Source organism: Adiantum capillus-veneris, chromosome 20 (genome assembly GCF_014529385.1).
Source record: "Adiantum capillus-veneris isolate H3 chromosome 20, ASM1452938v2, whole genome shotgun sequence".
Lineage (NCBI taxonomy): Eukaryota > Viridiplantae > Streptophyta > Polypodiopsida > Polypodiales > Pteridaceae > Adiantum > Adiantum capillus-veneris.
The window spans coordinates 132,198,809-132,222,036 of NC_140950.1; the positions used below are offsets into that span (position 1 = coordinate 132,198,809).

Consider the following 23,228-nt stretch of genomic DNA (forward strand, 5'->3'; position numbering starts at 1 on the left):
AACTTTGGTTTCCGGTGAGTGATTTTCCTTCACGCACGATGGCTTCTCCTCATAATGGGAGCCTTACAAATGTGCGCTTTTACCACAGAAAATTACAAGGGTAAATCAGGCTCCATACTTAACAAATGAGAAGTAAAGTAAAGAGAGAGAATGAGAGATATAAAACAAAGAGAAAGAGAGAGAGAGAGGAGAAAACAAAGAGAAAGAGAAAGAGAATAAAAAACCAAAGAGAGAGAGAGAGAGAGAGAGATATAGATAAAAAAGTAGAGAAATATAAAATGAAATGTTATATTAAGATTTAGGGTAGGGTTAGATTTAAAATTACATATTAAAATCTAAGATTAAGTTAGATTACATTTAACGTATATTTAAAATTTATGCTGAATTTAAACTTAGGTTAAGATTAGGTTAGATTATATTTAGATTTATGTTTATGTTGAGTTTAAAATTAGGTTAGAGCTAAATTTACGTTAGATTAGATTTAAAATTAGGCCAAGATTTAAGATTAGCTAGCTAGGTTAGATTTAAGTTAGATTACTTTTAGGTTTAGGATTTAAGATTGTGTTATATTTAGGTTTTATGTTGAGTTTAAAATTAAATTAGATTTTATATTTAAAATTAAGAGTGGATTTAAGATTAACTAGATTAGAGATTTAAGTTAAATTACATTTAGGTTTAGGTTAGATTTAAGATTAGATTAGATATAGATTTATGTTCGATTTAAGATTAGATTAGATTTAGGTTAGATTTTAGTGCATGTCAATGGGCTTTGCCCAAAGAGCAAACACTAGTTACACAACACTATGTATATTCCCATCAGAATCTCACACCTATTAACTCACACACTAACCATATTCAATTAGCCGCGAATCACCATGTTCAATTAGGTTAGATTTAAGATTAGATTTTGGATTTAATTTTTATATTAAAGTCTACCTTCGAGATTACGATAAAAAAATTAGAGTTAGGTGAACAGTGATCCCTATCTTCCTCTCTACGGATGCGACCTTAAGTTGAAAAGCTTTCAACAACATGATACTCAGATTGGAAGCCAACATGTAATGTGCTAAGTAATCCCTCAAACAAAGGTTTGTTGTGAAGAGATGTTAAGATGCTGTGAATTACTACAACTAGAGAAGAGGCAAAGGGGTTTTGTCCACTACATGCACTATCATGTAAATGTGGGTGTGTAGATTTCTCGTACCCACAAATATAGGCATTGACCAATAAAGACGAGATTATAACCCGGTGGTTCTGATCTATGTGCACCTCTAGACCGAGGTGTGCGGGGATTGGACATTACTAGATAATGTGAGGTAGTTTACGATGTGAACAAAGAGAGAGAGAGAGAGAGAGAGAGAGAGAGAGAGAGAGATAAGACGGAGGATGCCAATAGAAGATTAAATTTATGTTTAGGTTATAAGGTTTTTACCTTCATTATGAATAGTGACGAAGATATGGGACCATCCAACCGAAACACCTATCTCTCAACAAGGATCTTATGTCCTTGTAATCAATGCAAGCATGCTGTGCAACGGACAAGATACATTTCTTTGTAGCACTTTCGCAAATTTGGTGAGTTTCATCCATCTATTGTAGATCGATTTGTTGCCAATTATAACTCGTCGGACTTTGACGCTGGCCAACAGGCAGCAATCTTGCAACCCAATAGACATGTTCGTAGGCGCTTTGGTTAAGCAACATACGTGAGGCCACAAGATGTAGCCTCTAACAACTCGGAGGATGATCATGCAGACCACATTCCCAACGAGGCAATGTTTGAGCCCGATATTGATGAAATGGTCGAGATGATCATGGATTCAAAAAGGCTTATCTATGATGATATGAAAAGTGAAGCCGATACGCCATTGTATGATGGAGCACATGTGTCTAGATTGAAGGCGCTCCTGGTTCTTCTCAACATGCAGGAAAGTTTGGATGGAGTGACACTAGCATCACAACGATTTTCAGGTGATCTATTACAATGTGTTTACTTTAATAAAAAACTATGTATAATGATTTGATAGGTTACTTACACAAGTGTACCGCATTTTTTTCGATGTGTAGATTGCTAAAAGAGCACATACTGCCAACTGATAATGTGATGCAAGATTCCAGAGAGGAATCAAGCAAGATCTTGCGAAACTTGGGGATGGATTACAATTCGATTCACGCTTGTCCTAACGAGTGCATTCATTTCAGAGGGGAATACATAGACATGGAGAAGTGTCCGAAATGTGATTCCGAGAGATATCGCGTAGATGTCTACAGAAAAAAAAATCCACAAAAGGTTTTGCAATATTTTCCTCTGCTTCCTCGGATCAAGCATTTCTTCGAATCTAAGTCCATGGCCGCCCTAGCATCATGGCATGAGGAGAATAAATCTTCGGATGGTGTGCTATGGATTCCTGCAGATTGTGCAGCCTGGAAACATATAGACGAAACATGGCCGGATTTTGCCAGGGGAAGCTCAAAATTTGCGCTCGGCCTGGCTATGGATGGCGTAAATCCATTTGGTCAGAGATCAACATCTTGCAGTGTATGGCCCGTTGTCATCATCAACTACAAAATTCCCCCGTGGTTGACTACCAAGAAGGGGCACCTATGGCTAAGCTTGATTGTGCCGGGGCGGTATAAAGTGAAGAATATGGATGTGTATCTTCGTCCACTATTGGAAGAGCTACAACAATTGTGGATTGGCATAGAAGTGGTGGATATGAGCCGACACACAAGTTGACGGAATGCTTTGATCAAAGGCATTCTAATGTGGACCATGCAGACTAACAGAATGCTCAGGTGATTTACACTCAACCTCAAACACTAGACTTAATGTACGTCGGGCGTCCTCATTGAAGAAGCAAATCTACAAAGGTCATCAAGCGTATCTTCCATAGAATCATGTGTTACGCGATGGCTTTTTGGGAAAAGCGCCACCGAGGATGTTTGCAAGCATGGTTAGAGCAGAAGGAGATATGTGATGACGGTTTGCCCCCAAGGATGAAGAGACTCTCTCTATGGTACGAGTTACCATATTGGTAGGCTCAGTTTCCATCGCACTCGGAGCGCAGTGCTTTTACAAGATACATAGAATGCACACGGGAGACAAATTCACAAGAACTTCACTGGAATCTCTCTACACAGGAATCTTTCCCCCTTGATGAGTCCTCTCTCTCTCTCTCTCTCTCTCTCTCTCTCTCTCTCTCTCTCTCTCTCTCTCTCTCTCTCTCCTTGTCCATGTTTTCTTCTTCATTCAATATTAAGATTAAATGTTCGTGCGTTCAATGCAGGTATGGATGATGATGAGTTTCTTTCTTCTTTGTCACCCCAGCAAAGGAGGTGACACGAGGATCGTCATTGCTCTGGAGCAGCATCACGTCGTTCTACTCCTTCAGCGTCTTCCTCTGTTTTGGAGCATTCACTGCACTACGAAGCTTCGATGTCAACGAGACGATCTTCACACTCGTCTAGGCACCGACGCTCTAGTGGTAGTGGTGGCGGTTGTTGTGGGGATACCGTCGCTGATGCCTCGACACCGCCTCATGTTCGACGAGGCTCTTTATCTTCCTTCTTTGCTCGCCCCCACACCAGCCACGGCATCGCCATCTACACTAGGTTTTGCGTGGCTATCAGCCGTTCCTGGCTACACACCACTACCTATTCCTCCGGGAGTCACCCTGGGACACTCCTCGCTTCGCGGCCCAGAATCCAGTGGAGACACCTGACGTCCGTACCCCCATCGACACGCCGCTAGAGACCCCTGACAAGATACCCAGATTCATGCGTCATAGGCGAGAGGGCTTGCCGTACTCCGTCGACATCAGCGGCGATATCATCTTGGATGATGAAGGCAAGAAGGTGATCTCGCGCATGCGCGATCTTTGCTCTCAGGTGTTTAGACACTATATACTAAACACCTGGAGTGAAGTGCCAAGTGAATTAAAAGACAGAGTCATCAGCATGCAACATGACGAGTTTCTCGTGTCAAGTTGGGATGAGCACTTCAATGAAGACCTGATGAAGGTTTGCATGCACGAATACTGCAAGCACAAGTGTTCTGAAGTGCAAAAAACCATAAAGGATGGGTGGAACAGACCAGATTGGAAGAATGTGAAGCGAGCAGCACGCGAGAATCCTGACAAGTGGAAGCAACAAAAGGAAGTAGCTAGAGCGCGAGTAGAGGCAAGGAGCTTGCACCACTTGGTGAGCGGTGGGTGGGCATCTTTTATGGCTGATTTTGTAAGTGTTTTTGCATTGCTCTTTAGGTTTGGTAGTTACGTCTATTTATATTTTTAAATTCTAACATAATGGATTCTTTGTATGTTTTGAACAGTGGTCGATGAGACAGGACGTGACCCCACACCGTACGAGCGCGAGTACGCAAGCATAAAGGGCTTAAACGCCCTGATGGACATCCTGAATTCTCGCGACGGCATGGCTAGTATTAGGGTTTACTCTTTTCTATTTGTTGTATTGTTTTGTAAATTATATGTTTATACTTACAGAAAGTCTTATTGTTTTTTCTGCAAAATCCGACAGATACACCGCTTGGACGCAATGAGACGTCTGATTAAACGACATCAGTCTACCCATAGCTAGATAGCATTAGTTTCCTTTTGTCGTAGCATGTATAATGAGATGACCTGTATATGTCGTTTTGTAACTATTAAAAAACCATGTATATTTTCTCAATAATGACAATGGTGTTGTAACTATTACATTGGCAAAGCTTAACAATAAAGTGATTTTGCCTATGATATGTATAATTGCATTGATTTACTTTCATCAATTTACTTTTGTCAGTTTTGTATCTTTATTCTGCAAACAATACTATGGATGATGGAGTTAATGGTTATATTGTCTTGTGGGTGACTACTTTGGGTCTATACCTTGCACTTTCTTTCAAAGGTGAATATGGACTTATCTTGGATTCATTTAGGTTTACTCTATTATTGAAACATTCAATATGGTTGATAGGTGGCAGGGCATTCAATGTCCTGCCACCCAAAATTTTTTACTCTCGGGCATCGCTATATAAGGATCTGCAACGTCGCTATAGGTAGCCTGTAACCGTCGCTATACAGTATATAGCGACGGCTATAGCGACGTTCATAGCGACACTGTTAGCGACGATCTTAGTGATGCCGAGGAGTATAAAAACCCATTGTATTTCCGTCGCTAAAACCGTCACAAGTGCACACAACCTCTTGTAGTGACATAGCAACACTTCAAAGTCAATCCCTTGCAACCTCTTTTTGTTTCAAGTTGTATTGATCGTCAACGGTAGAAAACAAACAATAATTAAATTTGTCCACAATAGTAGCCCATAGCAAGAGAAACAATTGAGATGTGTAATCATAGTAGGGTAAAGGAGCCAATGTAGAGACACATAGCTAAAAAATAGTAATTCTAGGGAGATTTTGAAAATATCGCTTAGCTAAAAAAAAATTTAAAAAAATGGCAAGAGTTTGCAAATATATTATTTGTGAAATGTGAAAATTGTGCAAGATCCATCGTAAACATTATACCAAGATTGATATTTTCAAGACCGTCTAAATACTCTATTTTAGAAAATTCAGCTTTTGAGGCTTCTTGAGGCATTGAATCATACATACCAACACTTCAAAGTCATTCCGTCGCAACCTCTTTTTGTTTCAATTCTTATTGATCGGCAATAGTAGAAACCAAGCAACAATTAAATTTTTCCACAACAACATCATAAGGGAAACAATTGAGATGTGTACTTATAGTAGGGTAGAGGAGCCAGTTTAGAGATACTTATAGTGAAAATTTTGTAAGATCCATCCTAATAAAAAATTAGAACATCTAGATGCTCTATTTTAGGAAATATAATTTTTGAGGCTTCTTGAGGCATTAGAGATGGTCAAGACCAAATAATAATACACTTTTTAGCAAATCACAAAGTGACGCAACCAATATTCCCGAATTTTTATCTCTACATTAGGGGTGTTTATATTTCCCTATTGGAGTATGTCTCATAAATGGCTCCTCTATCTTATTTAGCTTATTGCATAAGCATTGGTCCTTTCAACTAGGTGGAACCTCACCAATATGAGTCTTTTAATGAAATTTTTTCCATATTATATCAATATCGACTTTCATACTTACTTTCATTATAGGCTTTGTAGGAGAACTCCATTTACCTTGAAGCTCATTGCAGGAGAAAGGTTGTTTGAACTCCTCAATAGAGACACTAGTAGGGAGTTGGATTAAAATCGCGAGAGAGCGAATGGATCAAACGAGTAATTTAAACTGAAGCTTTGTTGAAAGTCAAGAATGCATTATTTCTTTTGTCCAAATCAAATGGAAGAGAGTTATCAAGAAATTGTTTGTATTTTAGAGATAAATTAAGGCAATCTGCTCAAGTTCACAGTTCATCGTTTCAAAGCTCAATGCCAATATGGAAAAAACCAATGTGACTTAATAAGAATATGAATTAAAATTCCAAAACTATCCCAAAATCAATGTGATTTGAATGAAGAATATGAATTAAAATCCCAAAAATGACCCTTGCTTGGAGCAAATTAAAATCCATGAAATTCTCAAAAAGACATTGAACTATCTTGAAAGGAAAAATTAGGAGAAAGGAAAAGACGAAATTTGAATAATTAAGGAGACACCTTAAAGACATGCTATTATTTTCTCAATGAGTAATTTTTCTTGTTTATGTATATAAATAAAGTCCATATACAAGGACTAAGTGTTTATTGTATAAGGCTACAAGCCAATGAGAAAATACAAAGACCTTTATAGATCTATTCGAGCAAGCTCGAGGCATTTTTATATCACCCGCTGTGGCAACAAGCTCACCAACTGGTGTTCTCAACTTATATTGAGCTTTGAGAAAAGGTGCATGCATGGAAACAGCAATATCCAAAAGAATATTGTGTAATGTTGTTTGCTCAAGAAATCCCTTGATTAATCGCATTCTCAATGACTCGATGTTGCACACGGACAAAGGCTCAATAAAAGCCCCGATCTTTTCGAGGTACGTTGAAGATGTTTAGCCTGACAAATGATGGGGATACCTTATTAGTCGATCAAATCAATGATAACTATTTTCCTCATGCCAAACAATGCCAAGGAAGTAGGTGCATTTTCAAAGGGTACACTACTAAGGGTGGAACTATATAAGTATTGTTTATTAGAGAAATTCCTAAATAGTGCTTTTGAAGAATCTTAATCAACTAATAACATCCATCTTTAGCCTCACTCACTTGCAACTCATTGCTTGGGCAAAGTGTGTGTGTGTGTGTGTGTGTGTGTGTGTGTGTGTGTGAGAGAGAGAGAGAGAGAGAGAGAGAGAGAGGGGGGGGGGGGGGGGGGGGGGGGGGGGGGGGTTGCTTACCCAATAAAAAGTTCCCCAAGAATAATGGAGAGTTTAAGATGCAAAGGGGTTAGAAGTGAAGCATTTGCAAAATACAAAGTTCTTACTTGCTTAAAAAAAAGAAACACTGGGAAGTATTGACGGACTTGAAAGAAAAACCTTCAGCCCTGTTTAGTCCATTTTGTCTATATTTTTGGTACCTTACACTTTGATTTTTCTTTGTTCATCTGAATGAATCTATGAGGCATTCACTTCACGAGTCTTTGTGCAAATGCTCCTAAAAACCTTAGATTTTTGGTAATCCCACCAATTTACCTCCGTAATGAAGAAAATAGTTGAGAATACTAACAAAACCTAGTGTAGAAACGCCGAAACATAATCAATCTACCTTTCCAATTAAGGTTTTCCTAGTAATTTAGTATAAGTTTGTGTCGCGTGCGCATTGCACTTGTGCCATGTGGAGAAGCTACTGCTACAAGTCGGTGTCAGTTTTAGTCTAGCGTAGTTTAGGGATCTAGCATCGCACTTTGTGACCCTTCAGAAGGACATGCATGATTAGGCAAGTCAATAGTTGCATACCCTCACTTTCACACTAGTCACTTAGGCATTTAGGCATATGAAAAATCCCTTAACCCATTCAATAATAAGTGAACCCATTTTAATGTGGAGTCATGGGGTTTAGCTTACTCCTCAACCTCCTTTCAAATTCCAATATAAGTGAGCCTTTGCTCTCTAGTAGTTGGCAGATCATACAAGTACCTAGCATGGGCCTCCAGCACCCACAGTACCCTAGCACTGCACCCATTAGCGTTTTCCATCCTCACTATCAACCTCAGATCAGCCAATGATTTCCTCTCTAACGTTTTGCATCAATACCAACGTTTCCATTAGCAACATTGCGAGAACCTCCAATTCAACCCGGCATTTTGTCCGCATCATATGAGCCTCAACGTTAACGTTTTTCAGTTTAACTTTGAATCAACATGCAACATCAATACCAAATTCCATCAACATTTGGTATTCAGGATTGTGTATCCAAATTTGTGCAAGTAATCTAAAGCAAATACTTGCTCCGGCAACAAAGCAAGGGGACCTTTGAGGGTGGTTGGGACCCAACATGCTCTCTCTCTCTCTCTCTCTCTCTCTCTCTCTCTCTCTCTCTCTCTCTCTCTGTCATTGTGTTCAATTCTTTCAAATGATTAGGTTGCTCACTCTTCTGAGTTGTGGATCCCACCTGCATAGTGGAGGATGTTAGTCAATGGAGACTTTGAATATGGAAGCATCTTCCATTGTCTAAGTTGTATTGGGATCTATGCAATAATACTCTCTCTCTCTCTCTCTCTCTCTCTCTCTCTCTCTCTCTCTCTCTTCCATTGGGAGTTGCTAGCTTTGCCACCTTAATTTCCTTTCGTGATGAAACCTATGTCTCAAACTCAAGAAGCACTGGTATAGCTAACTTTGCACAAATCGACATAAAAAAAGGAAGGGGGTACCCCCCCCCCCCCCCCAAACTGACCAGAGGAGTTAAGGTTCTTGCCATGCATAGTGCAAGCATGTTATAGTCGGCAATATAGCGCTAGTAAGGTGGTGTTCACATGATGCATAGTTATAAATAACTTTTTCGATAACTATGCTCTAGTCATGGTCACATGATGGCACAAGTGAGGTAGATAGGACTATGTAGGATGTTTTGCGACTATGCCAAAATGGCATAATTGCATAATGTTCGGTTGACAAGTTCTAAATCGAATGCATAGATCAACTTTAACATACAAAAAGTGACTTGCAAGATACTTGGATGCTCCGATATGGCATTGGGTCTCTCTTTTTTTGTCTCTCCATTGATTGACAACGGTCCTCTTACTCTGCTCTAGTTTTGCTGATAGTTGCAACAAAAGGGTGAAGTGTGTGACCACAACAGAAGGCATTGCAAACACTTAGTTGGCCTTAGGCTATGTTCACGCGAGGCTTACTTGGCCGTAACAAAGCCGGCCATTTTTGACAACATGTAACCTTTTCACCGGCTTAGTATTGAAACTATCCCTTTTTAGGCATAGTTTGAAAACTATTCCTATTTTTTGCCGGTTAGTGTGTCTACTCTCTCTATTGTCTGCGCTTCAATCTCTCTCTCACTACCTGTTGCTCCTGTCGTGTTCTGAGCTGTTGTACGTGCCTTCGTCAGATCTATCGAAGCTTATAGATAACTAAGCCACGCGTGACCATGCCCTTAGTTATCCATAGGGGACGGCTAGCCTAACGAGGCTCACGTGATCATGTTCTAAAATGTTAACATCTTAGGAGCAATTGTGAACGATTACTATATAAAGCTTGTCAATGAGTGTATAGTGTTCGAGAAAAATGTGTCTCTACTTAATGTCGTGCCGTTTTCAATTTCAAAAATGTCGGTTGAGGGCAAGGGGAAAGGGAGAAATTCCACCCCAAAATAGAGAAAAATAGAGTAAAAACCCGCAAAATAAGCCTAATTTTCTAAAATTTCCTCTTGGCAAATTCAAGAAAAGGAATTTTGTATGTTTGGGAAAATGATTTTTTCCGAACAGTGGTGTCAAAGATGGAAACCTTTTTTCTTCATAAGGAATTATTTTGTTTTTGGTGGCCAAGGCCTTCAAAATTTAAAAGGCCCTGAGAGTATACCTTACTGTGCCCGTCGCCACTACCTGGCGCATTCCAACACGACGTTCCCGTCTTCGACTCTAGCTTCCTGCAGTCAAGGTAGCTCTCTCTCTCTCTCTCTCTCTCTCTCTCTCTCTCTCTCTCTCTCTCACACACACACACACACACACACACACACACAATTGCAAACCTACATGGTCTCCTCCTCCAGCTGCTGCGCGGCCACCATTGCTGAATGTGCTTCTTGGGCCATTGTGTAACCCAACTCTGATCCCCCGCTTCGGAAAATATTTAGGCTTGATGTCGTCTCATGTTTGCTCTCATCACCATCACCATCATCATCATCTTTGTTGCAATCGTACATAATCATTGTTTCTGCCTGTTTCTGCTTTGCTGGTTTTGATGGTGGCAACAAATCCGAATTCCAGTTGTTCAGTTCCAATATCTCAAAACTTAGAACGGGCCTTGATGGGTTGCTCTGTTGATGAGGCTTCAAAGGATATACAGATGACATGATGGCTAGCGGTTGTGGGCTATGTTCATCCTCTGTTACCTTGGGATCCATCAAACTCGGTTTTGCATTCATTGCAGAATGCCATAAGCCATTGGAGCTGCGCAATATCTGGTCTCCCATCGATACTTGTCTCTTTGGATCCTCCATTGCAGCTGCCATCGGTGCAAGGCATATATTTACGTCAACGGGATAGCCAAGGGTACAATGAAATGCGTATGCAATACTGGTTTTGGATCGCATGGCTCTTGATGTATGTGTGACTTGTCCAAATTCCAGATGTGCAACAGCAAACCCTGTTCGTGCCCCATGAATTAGTACCTGATTAAAAGACTCCATGAAAACTAGAGAGAGACTGGTTGTGCGGATAGAATCTTTCCTTTTTTTGTTTTATTTATTTATTTTTATTTTTTTTGGGGGGGGGGGGGGGGGGGGGGGGGGGAGGCGTTACAGATGTTCTCACCTTTTGACATTGACAAAGATGCAAGTTTTCCTTGTGTCATTAAGAACTTCCTCAAACTGCTGGAGTGAACCGCATCCAAGAATTGTTGCCAAACGTCTTCCATGTCAAATTGATCAGCTAAAGTTGTGATGTGGGCCCGTGTGTTGCCAGGGTCATCCGTTTGTGTACTGGACAGCTGAAGTCTAACTTCGCTAGCTGTGGATCGAACTCCCTTTGGTTTCTGATTCGTTTTGGCTTTTACTTGTGCTTGAGACGATGCTAAAGAAAACCTGCTTGAATCTGACATTTCATTAGAGGCACATTCTGTTGTGGTTCCCGGACCAGATTCCATGTGGGTGGGAGTAAGATGCTTTGAATGAGACCTTGGCCTCCTTTTTGAAAATGGCTTAAGATTTTGTGTTCCATTCGTGTCGCTCGGTCCTTCTGGCGTTTGTCCAACACTTGTGGTGTTCGATGAAGATCTTGGAACGAGATACGACTGGTCGGGAGCGAATTGAAGAAGTGCAGCAGTTAACCAGGTGGTTCGGTCAGATGAATCTCTAAGCTGCTTCTCTGCTTCAGAGAGTGTCTTCAGCGCTTGACGTAACCTTTCCATGTCTTCCTTAGTCACTGTAAATCAAATGATTGTTTAGGTCCGTACTTTTTCAGGCCTACAATATGGTGCAAACACACTCATTATGCCCAAGGATTTTTAGATGTCTGTACTTTAGTTAACAAAGCAAGTTGTAGGTTTGGACACATCAATGTGATGAGTAAAGTGTGCTTAGAGCTAGTCCACAAATCGAATTTATATATACATAATCGGCATCATATGCTGAATTCAAAAAGCTACTAGTTTTGGTTTTTCTCAAGATGTAGCGACTATTGCGTGTTAGATCGGTCTTTTGAAGCCTAACAAGGAATGGCCATTTTCAGGCTTCCATTCCCCTTTCCCATTCCGATTTCCTATTCTGAATCCCCATTCCATGTTTTAGACGCAAGTATCTGAATAGGAAATGGCAATTCATGCTTGTTTTTGTTCCCCGCTGTACGTTCTAATTTTTTGTTTTTGGCTTTGAAGAATCATGAAAAACCATCACATACTTAAACAATGCAGCCTTTTTTGACATTGTATCTGGTTTTTTATCACTTCTTATGTCCACATTATTGACTCTCTTCTGCATGACTGAATATTGTTAGATATTCTTAGATGAAAATAATAAAACAATTAAATTTTTTTACAAGTAGCCGGATTTGAGCTTTGCAAGTGGTTGAGTTGTTCTCCCACTCATTCTACAACAGGGTTGACATGTACGGTCACGTACCACGGGTACACGTACGAAGAAGTGCAGTACTAATTGAACTAAAAAAATTTAGACGTGCGTTGACATAATGTACGATGCAAAAAGAAATTCATACGTCTTACACACTACAAGAGAGACTAAACCAAGAAGTTTTCAAACTCAGAAGTTAGAACATGATAGATCATATGAGACTTTAGTACTTAGTGCTAAGTACTTGCAACTCAAATCTTGCAAGTTAGAACATGAAAGGTCTGTCCATGGACATTGGAAACGGCAATGTTCGGAAAAAGAAGAATCATGATCTCCAAAGTGGTAGCGACCATAGTAGATCCGCTACCCGAGCCTCGCCGCACATAGGTCATGGTTCTTTGAGCCAATGCAGCCATTGGGCTCTTGGTCAAATGTAGTCGAAATTGCAAAACGATCTCACCCCACCAAAAAACCAAAAAAAAAAGAGAACGAGTCACGTACAGAACGTAGGAGTCGTACGGTACGGAACGTACCAATTGTCCCATACGTCGTACGAGGACAACCCTATTCTACAGGTTCTAGGTACATTTAGCAATTGAGATTTGCCAGTGTGCCAATTGCAGAGCACATTGTGGTTACACTACTGCAGGAGATTTTATGTGTTGATGCGCTTAAGCACTACGAGTGCTGGTGAGCTCTTTTGAGAGCGTTGTCTCTTTGCAAGGAGCTCCTTACGGTTTAGTTTTGGTGCACTTCTCTTCATCATTGGTTTATGCACATTGCCCTTGTATATGTTGTATAGTCATAGGTCTTGTTTATCCCATTTTGACGGCCATTGTTTTGGTGATAGTGGTCGAATTATAGAGTATGCTTATTGTGGCTACAGGTTACAAGTTATGTATTGTTTCTGATCGATGAATATTATGATTGTGAGTCTACTGCTTACACGTTACAAGTAGTTGCAGGTTACCGGTTTTATAGGTTTCTTTGGTAGAGCTTTGGTGAGATACAAGTTGCATATGCGTTGATCATAGTTATGATTGTATAGTGGTCGAGTTGATCTCCCTCTTTGATATTCACTTATGGTAGTTGATATATGTGACAATTTTGAGTCCACTACGATGACTCATGTGAGACAATTGTCTCGTTCATGTGAACACTTGAGATGTTGGCATTGTAATCACACAAGGCACATTAGACAATGTTGCTTTAGACGCATGAAGCAGTAGCGCAGATGTATGTGTGATGTAGAGACGGTTTTGACATAGACTAGAGAGGTGGCTTTGTGTGCTAGTGACGATGATGTCACGTTTATCTCTAGTGTTCCTCTTGCTTTATGTCTATTATCTAATAGAGATGGCACTTGCTTTTGATGGCTGCTAGATGGCGATGCTGCTTTCCACGTTACACCATGTTGGTTTAGTAGTTTTCTAGTTGAGAGACAGTGGATGTCAAGTACCCTTTGAGAGCACCACTTCCAGATGCATTGTGGTTTGCTGGTCATTGCAAGAGGAGCCCAAAGTAGCTTGGTCTCCCCTATGCATGTATCTAAGATGCGAGACCGTAGAGTCTCGATTACATTTACATTCATGTCAGCGAGAGTTTAGACACGTATCTTGTGAGGATGAGTTCGAGAGTGTTGTACATGACATGTCTGTAAGTGCAAAGTTAGAGCAACCATACTCTAGCGAGACACAGTAGATTGATCCTCTTAGGAGACAAATATCTCCTACCACGGAGATGAGCAATATGGAGTTCTTTGACATACTCATGGTACAGGCTAATATGGTGATGCCATAACATGTGGATATAATCTCTATGGACGATGAGGGAGTGAGGACTACCCTAGAGTGAAGATTGGCGCGTCCATGTGTAACTAGTTCTGGTGGTGATGCAGTGAGCGTTGGGATACCTGTTGCGGATAGATTGGCAGAGGTCACTGCACATGGCGTTGATGCGATTGCCACGGATATACTCGCAGAGATCATGCGTTTGTCATCAGCCTTCGGGACTCTCATGTACGACCTCTTAATATCGAGTCCCAACATAGTAGCTACAGTGGGAGCGTTTGTAGTTGCGGTTGTCAGTCAAGGGATGACTAACACTGGTATGATGCATTATAGAGCTGTGCACCTTATTACAAGATACTTGCAGGGTATGCACGTTGATTCTAGCATGGATATACGCTTGCATACACTGCAAGAGCCTATACGGCTGCAAGCATCGATTACAAGAGAGCCAATGGGTATACGTTAAGATGAGATTCCTCCTTATACCTTTTGTACATACTACTAGGTCCTATAGTAATACCACTTATCAGCATATTCGCCTTCAAGTGGGAGGTTGTTGGGGTAAAGGCGATGTGCCTCTTACCCCGGTCGGACATACCAAAGGCGTCCAACCGCCCATCACTTGTACACACCTTATTCTTTACTAGATAGAAGCATCAAGGGCTCTCTCTCGCACATTGTGGTGAGTATCTCCACCCACATCCTCTCTCTCTCTCTCTCTCTCTCTCTCTCTCTCTCTCTCTCTCGCCCCCCCCCCGCATTTGCGCACTCAAAAGCCTTTGAGAAGGTGTCAGTAGTCCTATTGGCGACACTGATGTCTTCCTTTGGCACTCACATTTCACTCAAGAACTTTCTTGCAGTGGCAGCGACACCAAGGACGGACCCCCTCGCCTCCTTTTTAGCAAGGATCGTAGCCCTCGAGGCTCAGATCCAAGAACTCATTGAGGAGATTGAGAGACTCAAACAGCGTTAAGCAAGCTTGAAGATGCGAAGGAAGTAGAGAGCCAAGCTCTGCTTACAAAAGCACACGATGTTGAAGCCTCCCTCACCGAAACTGTCATGGCGGCTCAGAAAGAATCCCATGAAGCAACACACACAAAGATTGACACCAAGATACAAGCGGTCTTACAAGAATGCCAGCTACAAGAATCTCTTGGCCTCGAGGGCAAGATTTGGGAGCTTCACTCACCGTGGTGTAGCACCTTTGATTCAATTTTCGGGAAATTTCTATTTGCCAAACATACATAAATCCCTTTAAGAAAATCCTAAACAAGAGATTATGCAAAATAGCTTGCATTTTTTTGGCATTTTTACAGTTTCTTGCCAAATCTTTACCAATTTTTTTTCCTTTCTCATACTATCTCAAGTAGCCATTCTTATTTTTGAACCAGCTCAAGGCTAAGCTAAGGCACACGTTTCCTGAACATTGCTTTGAATTATCCGTCATCACTCCCCCACATAGACTTCTTCGCTACCTGTGGTGTTTCTTTGCATGCTCCCGGGCAGCCTTCTCTCCTGCAGCGCATGTAGTAGAATCAAAGTAACTTCTAGGGAATTGAGAACATACGACGGAGAAGTATACTAGGGCTCCATCGACAAGTGCTACAAATTCGAAAATGTATTAAGGCATCCGCACAGAAGTCATCAGGATGTTAGGGGCAGCCATGGCACTAGTATAGTGCACAACAACAAATTGCATTCCAGCCATTTCAAGCCATGTTCCATCAACAACCAAAAGCTTATGTCGATGAGCTTCAACAGGTTTCTTGACAAAACTTTTCACACTAAGCAAGGTTCTTCAGAGATAAGTAGACATAAAGTATCTTCGTGCGAGCAACACAAGCCACAACATGGATATTCTTGGAAATGTTACAGTTCTAAGCAGCCAACTTCTTATTGGAATCATCAGCAATATGAAGCTTCCAAAGGATCTAAAGAAATAAGCCATATCAAAATGGGCTTATTTAGTGGCACGTATTTCCAACCCCACTTAAGTACTCGGTCAAGAACATCGAGACGTTGGGCAAGTTCCCCCTCGCGAGCCATGCCCTACATTTAAGTTCTCGTCTGATGGTGGTAATGTTAAAGATTTATTTATCCTTCCTTGTGCAAGAGGATCCTTCAAAGGTCTAAAAGGCCACAACTCCCTCTACCTCCCCCTTCTCAATCAAAAGCCTTAACACCTATTGAAACAGTTGAACATTCAGAAAATTCTGGTTCTTGTGTGACAATCAACAAGCACGTAACCCCTTCTTTGGTTGGGATCCATGCAAAAACGTTAGCCTTATCACCACCAATGCAAAACGAAGTCTTTGTCTCTCACCGGATTCCCGATGTTGTGGTGAACGATAATTCTTCCACAAACTTGAAGACTTCAATCCTTATCTTCAGTGGTGCAAAGGATAAATCACATGCAGACTCTTGTAGCATGACTTCAGTCGCTGCAAATGAATTTTGACTTTAGTCGCATGACTTCCGTCCCTGCAAATGAATTTTTGGACGTAGTTTGTAACGAGAATAACTTTCTCAATGAAGAAGTTATATGGTAGATATTTCTTCTCAACCTATGACGACTTGAAAACTTTTGTGTTCCGAAAAAGCCAGTGAAATTCCTTTCAAACTTCCGACAAGTGATTGTCACTGCTCAACACGAAAGCATGGCGACACAATCAGATACTTTACCAATAATTTCACTCGAAGTAGATAAAGATTTAATCTTTCCTTGGACAAAGCTCGAAGTTATGAATGATTTTGACGAAAGAACTAATTGAGTAGCAAATGTCGTATTCATACTTTCGACAAAGATGAGACAAGCTGCAAATATGATCAGTTTTCAGTTTGGCAAAATAGTTATGGTCAAGAAAATAGCCATGACATGGGATTTAACAAATAGAGCTTTGGATGCAGAAGCACTACAAAAATACAATTCCCTTCTCCTCGAGTTTCTACAACTACTTGTGGGTTTTATCAAAGGGCCACCGAATGGTCATGTCTCTACAACGATTGGTCACAACTATTGGTCAAAGAATGTAACTCTTATCTAGAGTCATGTCTCTTCGTCAACAAACATGCCTCTTGATATGTGTCTTTTCATCGCCTATATAAAGGAGGCAATGTATACAGATCAATCAATCAATTCAATTCAACAAGTGTTCTCGTCTCTTGAGTCTCAGTTTAATCTCAAGTACAAAGTTTTAATCTTAATTCTAGAATTAGCGCCATTAATCCTCACAATCATAACCTCCCTCTCTCTCTCTCTCTCTCTCTGCAAAAAGGAGCTTTATACTGTGCACGGAGGCCTTTGGGGATGCTCAGTGAAGCCGATGTCCTGGAGGAAGTACAAATTGGAGGAGTGCAATGTGTGTACTATCTAGATATCAAGGTGGCATATAGGATGAGTGCAATATCAACCAACATGTAGGTGCATTATGCCATGTAATGTGTGCCCAATCCATATTGAAACATACTCATAAACGCACCCATAGTCGAAGCAAAGAGCGTCTACGCCGTTGCCCTGGAGGAGCCCGATGATGTATCCCATTGCCTGTATGCAGCAACGCTGTTCAAGCTAGTAGATGTAGGGAAAGTTTGTGAGCACAACAAACCCTCCATATAATCCATAAAATGAATGAAGCAAATCGTAGTAAAGACCACATCTTATGGATGGAAAGCAGTAGGAGGTGGTCGCTGCCTAGACCAGTGCTGCCATTGGCACAGACAATAAGGGGATGTCACCGCCTCAAAAGAATCTACCTCCTGATGCAAATTGTGTAATAGAAGGAGACTGGCTCCCCATCCGTTTGCTCAGAGGGCCATTGCCGCGAACGAGAATTCCACATCAATTGCACCAAGGGGACTTTATCCCAACCATAATCACCAAAGAGCTGCCTCTTTAGAGGGAATACGCGATGAACACAAGGCCGCTTGGGAAGGGAACCCACCACTCGAATAGGCTGCCAATGGAGGACCAGATGCTCTAGAAGTGGCAGCAAACCTTGAGAGGCTAGGTATTTATGATGTCCATGATGACTAGTCTAAGCAATCGAGAAAACAAGAGCTACTCATTGTGGAGGCACAAAGGGGTTTGCTACATCTGAATGCATTCAAGACCTATTTTAACACCGTTATCTTTGACTATCTTATTGAACAATGTTTCCCTTTAGCATGTGCTTTGTAGTAGGCATAACCCCAGAAGGCATGGCAAAGACAATGGACTTCTGCAAAGAAACATTTGTATAGCTAGAGCCTACCAATAGTTTAAGACTTGCTGCAATCGGGCAACAGTTGGATCATACCCAGGTTTGCAAACCTCTAGTTTATCGCCAAACACTTGGAAATTAAAAAATGGAATAGGTTGTGTAGATTGCATTGGTTAATTTTCATATCTAATACTTTAGCATCATGTGTTGAAGCAGAAGGAAGATGATACTCACATTCTTGTCGGAAGAACTTGCACCTTTGCATTTCGGTGGGGATCTGAAAGCCACCGGCGAGTATGCTTGTTATCAAGCAAGCTAGTTGTGACATGAGATTTAGTGGCTCAGCTCCAGACACCATCAGCTCCTTCAAGCTACGGACAGTGTTGATGGTATCAGCCGACAAGGCAAAGTCCAGTAAATCTACCAGCTTATTGTCAGGAATCAACCCCATCTGCGAGACAGGAAGAACAACAGGCAGCAATGTCCATGTCAGCATTCATAGTTTCCTGCTCATTCATTTCTGTCTCATAATGATGATGATTTATGAGACATACAATGGTTTTGACGTAGTTACAGCAACAGACAGAGGTTGGTCTAGAGAACATACCAGCTCTTGGACTAAAGATATTGATATGTTTTGTCCCAGAAGGCTTAACTGATCAAGCATCATTTCCGCATCATGAAGTGAACCATCACATGTAGATGCAATCAGCTTGATTGCTTCTGCGTCTGCTTCCATATTTTCCTCTGTGGCAATTGATTGCAATTTTCTGACAATTTCGTTTTCTTTGATCTTTGAGAAGAGGAACTTTTGACATCTGGATGCAACTTCATGGGGAATATGCTCCAGACTGCTGGTTGATAGAATAAAGACAACGTTCCTGGGTGCTTCATTGACAACTTTCAGAAATGCATCCCAAGACTGACTTGTTAGAGTATGGCATTCATTGACAGCATACACGCTGTAATGGGCAGATGAAGACCAAATCACATCATGCATCAGCGTCTTGACTCCTCGAGTACCATTCTTGCCCCCTACGTTGTATTCTATAATTTTAGAATACTTTCCAGATTCACATTCTATGCAAGTACCACATGGTCTCTGGCCCTCTACTGAAAGGCAATTCAATGCTGCTGCAAAAATCTGAGCACAGGAGGTTTTCCCTGTTCCACGCGGACCATAAAAAATGTACATGGGTGCAATTTTACCTCTCGATAAGGCATTACAGAGAGCTTGTGTGACAAAATTCTGCCCCACAATGTCATGGAATGTTTTGGGCATGTACTTCTGATTCAAGCTGAGATGCCCGCTTGCAACTGCTGCAGGCTTTCCATCCCCTCTCATTATCACCGGGCGTACGGGCTCCATATAGCTCGCCCCATTTGACTCTTGGTGCATCTTCCCATTCTGCTCCCAAGACACACTCTCACTTTGACTCTTACAATAGTCTTGAAGAGGGGAATTGGGTTCCAGCAATGGAAGACTCTCCGAGTCTGTATTGAAAGACGTCTCGGAAACAGCTGAAGAAGACTCGCTTGTGCTTGAGCTGTCCTGCCTTCCCAGATTTTTCGTAAGGGAATCTGATAGCCTACATGGCATGCCCATTCCTGCCATCTTCAATAAATTGTGTCTCTTTTTACTGTGAATCCTAGACCAACTCCAAGGGGTTCCACATCCGCTTCTCGGCAGGTCCGAAATGTCTAGCTCATCGACACCACCGTCTTTAAGAGCATCTGATGTCAAACGATAAACACCCGGAGATATTTTCCAGTTAAGATGGCGGCGAGATGGTGTGATGAGGCCTGTATAAAGGAGGTCTTGCACGTTCCTTCTTGGTTGCGATGTTGGAGATCTCCTCAATCTTCTACCCCTATTCTTCCTAAAGCTTCTGTTTCCCAACTTGGACTTCGTCGTCAACTCAAAAGCAAGCTGTGGCCTTCCTTTCTTGTGCGGGAATAGCCCATCAGTTTTTGCTTGACAGCATTCATTCCTTTTCTGCCTTCCTTCACTATGTCTATCTTCAATACTGAACACGAGTAATGGGAAGTTTCTGCTTTCATTGTGATTCTCATTTGCACTAAGGGCCTTCACTGCAGACCGCCTGGTCAATGGCCTCCTCACTTTGCCCATATCTGCGCTTCGGCTCTTCTTGCAATCGGATGCATTTCCTGTGCCATCTCTCACTTTCCTTTCCTTTACATGGTAGTATGGTGTGTGAGCCTCTCTTTGCTGCTCGTCATCCCCATGATCTCCATCCATGTTTGGGCATGAATTGTGGCATACATCTCCTACCTTGACAGCAAGTGGCTCCAGCTTTTTTGCGTAAATCACATTGCCGTCCATGACGATGCGCGGAGCAACACTGACATCCAGAGCGATGACGCGCTGCAAGATGTCAATGGTAGCCTGGGAGCAGTTTCCATTTTGCAAGAATCCAGGCGCTGAGGCGAGTTTGCTGAGGAGAGATTTGACATGGATGGAGTGCCATGGATGAGGAGGACCGATGGGGAGATCGAGCGGCAGGGCAGAGTAGGGGGGAGCTTAGGGATGAAGTGCAAGTGTGCTGGGGCCCCAGGGTGTGGGTGTCGAGGGTGTGCATGGTATGTGGGCAGTGTCGAGCTTCCTTCATGTACGATGTGTGTGTGTGTGTGTGTGGGCCAACAGCTACTACGTCGCAGGATGATGATCAGGGACCAGGGTACCCTGCTACTCCATTTGAAAAGAAGAGTAGAGACTAGAGAGTGCGGGAAGGCTGGTTTGACCCAGCATGCCAAGGACTCAAGGAGGGCCATTGCCAATCGAAATTTCGAATTCCGACAGCAGCGCCCCCCTTCTTTGGCCTCTTCTCCCATGTCGTACCGCCACGATGGTTTCACCTGCCACGTGTCATTCGCTGAGCGCCTCCCCGCCAGCTTGATGCGATTCGCTGCTGCGTTGCTGACGCCTCGGCCTGTCGCTTGCCCATTTGTGGGCCCTTTCTGCTGGACATCCGCCAGCATATTTCTTGTTTTTATTAAGATCTTTTCTGCAAATCCACGTTATTAAAAAAACACACTCGCTGAGTCCTGACTCGCACTTTTCCAGGTTGGTGCTTTCTTGCCAAGTCAGATTTAATTTTTGCAAAAAGGTTTAATCGATGATAGGAATCAGGATAGGTGTTAAAATTACCAAAATACCCCTCTAATTTGTGGAATTCCCTAAATACCCCTCAAATTTCAAAAATTCCCACAATACCCCCAATAATTTGTTATAAATTTCCAAAATGCCCTTCAAATTTTCCAGAATTCCCAAAATACCCCGGCTGTAAGATAAAATATCTCCAAAGCTTAAAAAAATTATAGCTTTTCATAAAAAGAGTGATTAATCGTCTATTAATAAAAGATCCTAAAACTAGAATTTGAGTTGGTTATGTAGGCTTTGGAGATTATTTGCTTCATTATTTTTAGACATAATTGCCTTTCTTTGCAAGGTAATTTGTGACGAACTACATGCTAAACACTCAAAAACGGATTGTAATTGTAAAAAACGAATAGAGATAAGAAAATCTTGAACAATCCAACCAAAATAGATACAAGGCTATTTTGGAAATTTTGAAATTTGGTATTTCCACAATTTAGAGGAGTACTTTGGTAATTTTTCCTTTATTTTTTTAGACAAAACGGGAATTGTATCAAAAAAGGAAAGATTACAACTTTACCTTAGTACCTCCCTCGCGCATGCTTCCTCTCCATGGTCATTGGGAACTTCATCTGTTATTGGCTTGTTGTCCCCCCCCCCCCCCCCCCCGGGGCAACTTCCCTAGGATGCTCAGTTTGTTAGCACGTCCCCCATGCACCCCCGGCCCATCCCTCCAATGGGAGAGATGGCAGGTAGCGAAGAAGTGACAACAGAGGTTGCAACAAATCTGTGTACGGTTACACCCTTCTTGTCACTCTATTGGAAGGAGAGGAGTCTAAGACTAGCGACTCCATTCCCCCCACTCAACCCCTCCCCCAAGCAAACGATGTTGAAAGTTATGCCATTTTAGAGATGCAAGTCTAAAATTTTACTTGGAGGTGTTTCTTATGCTCCTCAAGAGAATTGGAGTAGATGATGATATCATCAAAGATGTGACACATATCCAACATCTTTTATGACTCGAGACTACTACTATATGCAACATTTCTCCTTGGCAAACTCAAGACCTTGTAAACACTCAACATAACAAAAAATTGGGGTTTCGAAGAGATTATATTTCTATTCATCAACACTCATGAAATACTTAATCTAGCTTTTAAGGTACACAATGCTCAACAATATACATATACATGCTAAGTTGTATTCTTGATAGAGTATCATGCTTTTTATTATCCCAAACTGAGTAGTATGTATCTGATATGTATTTAGGTTTTTGTTCCATTCTGAAACGTGTACAATTCACAATACGATTGACATTGTCTACTCTACATATAAGCTATAAGTTATAACACACATGGTGGTTGTGAGAATGGCTAATGCAATGCCCCACCCTTCACCCCATCTTTGCCTCTTGCTGTACATGGGCTTGAACTGCAAGGCCGGTGAAGGAACAAAGAAAATCTCATCAATTCAATCTTAGTTTTTCATGAGACAAAATGAATCTAAGCTATAATACACATTGTGGTTGTGGGAATGGCTAATCCAGTGTCCCATCCTTCACCCCATCTCTGTCCCATGCTATAGATTGCCTTGAATTGCAATGCTATGAACTATTGGGTGTCTATAGCCATAGCCTCTCACGATTATGCAGTAAACATTTGCGAGCAAGGCTCTTGAGTCAACTAAGGTTGGAAAAACTCAGCGTTGGCAAATATAAAGCCCCATCGCGGCAATCATAGCGTCTCCCATCTCAAAATCTTGTATGCTTAACTTAGCGGCCAACTCCGTTGATATAAAGTGAGTAGAGCTAGGATCAAAAAGGATAAAGGCATCATGATCCCTTACCTTTCCCAAAGCATAGGAAAGGGATGATCCTTTGCAATGAGTATCCTCTTTTTGAGCTTCAACCATTGAAGCC

At 41.6% G+C, this 23,228-nt stretch overlaps 1 protein-coding gene across 1 annotated transcript; it reads right to left on the reverse strand.

The window, feature by feature from the left end:
- Positions 1-6,674: 6,674 nt before the first annotated feature.
- Positions 6,675-21,192, reverse strand: LOC147433251 (protein STICHEL-like 3). The gene is made up of 7 exons (XM_086491735.1): positions 20,896-21,192; positions 18,800-20,599; positions 18,427-18,643; positions 10,951-11,559; positions 10,171-10,783; positions 9,998-10,064; positions 6,675-7,026 (listed from the first exon to the last, which is right to left on the reverse strand). Exons 1-7 carry the CDS (start codon positions 21,190-21,192, stop codon positions 6,949-6,951), a joined length of 3,681 nt encoding a protein of 1,226 aa, XP_086347861.1. The 3' UTR covers positions 6,675-6,948.
- Between the last annotated feature and the right edge of the window lie 2,036 nt (positions 21,193-23,228).

Bases quoted from the DNA above. Each gene is read 5' to 3' on its own strand.
- LOC147433251 (XM_086491735.1), bottom strand. From the start codon at position 21,192: ATGCTGGCGGATGTCCAGCAGAAAGGGCCCACAAATGGGCAAGCGACA. The intron at 11,560-18,426 runs GTGAGTATCATC...TTTGATTTACAG, and splicing joins CAAGTTCTTCCGACAAGAAT to TGACTAAGGAAGACATGGAA. The intron at 10,065-10,170 runs GTAGGTTTGCAA...CCTTGACTGCAG, and splicing joins CAGCTGGAGGAGGAGACCAT to GAAGCTAGAGTCGAAGACGG.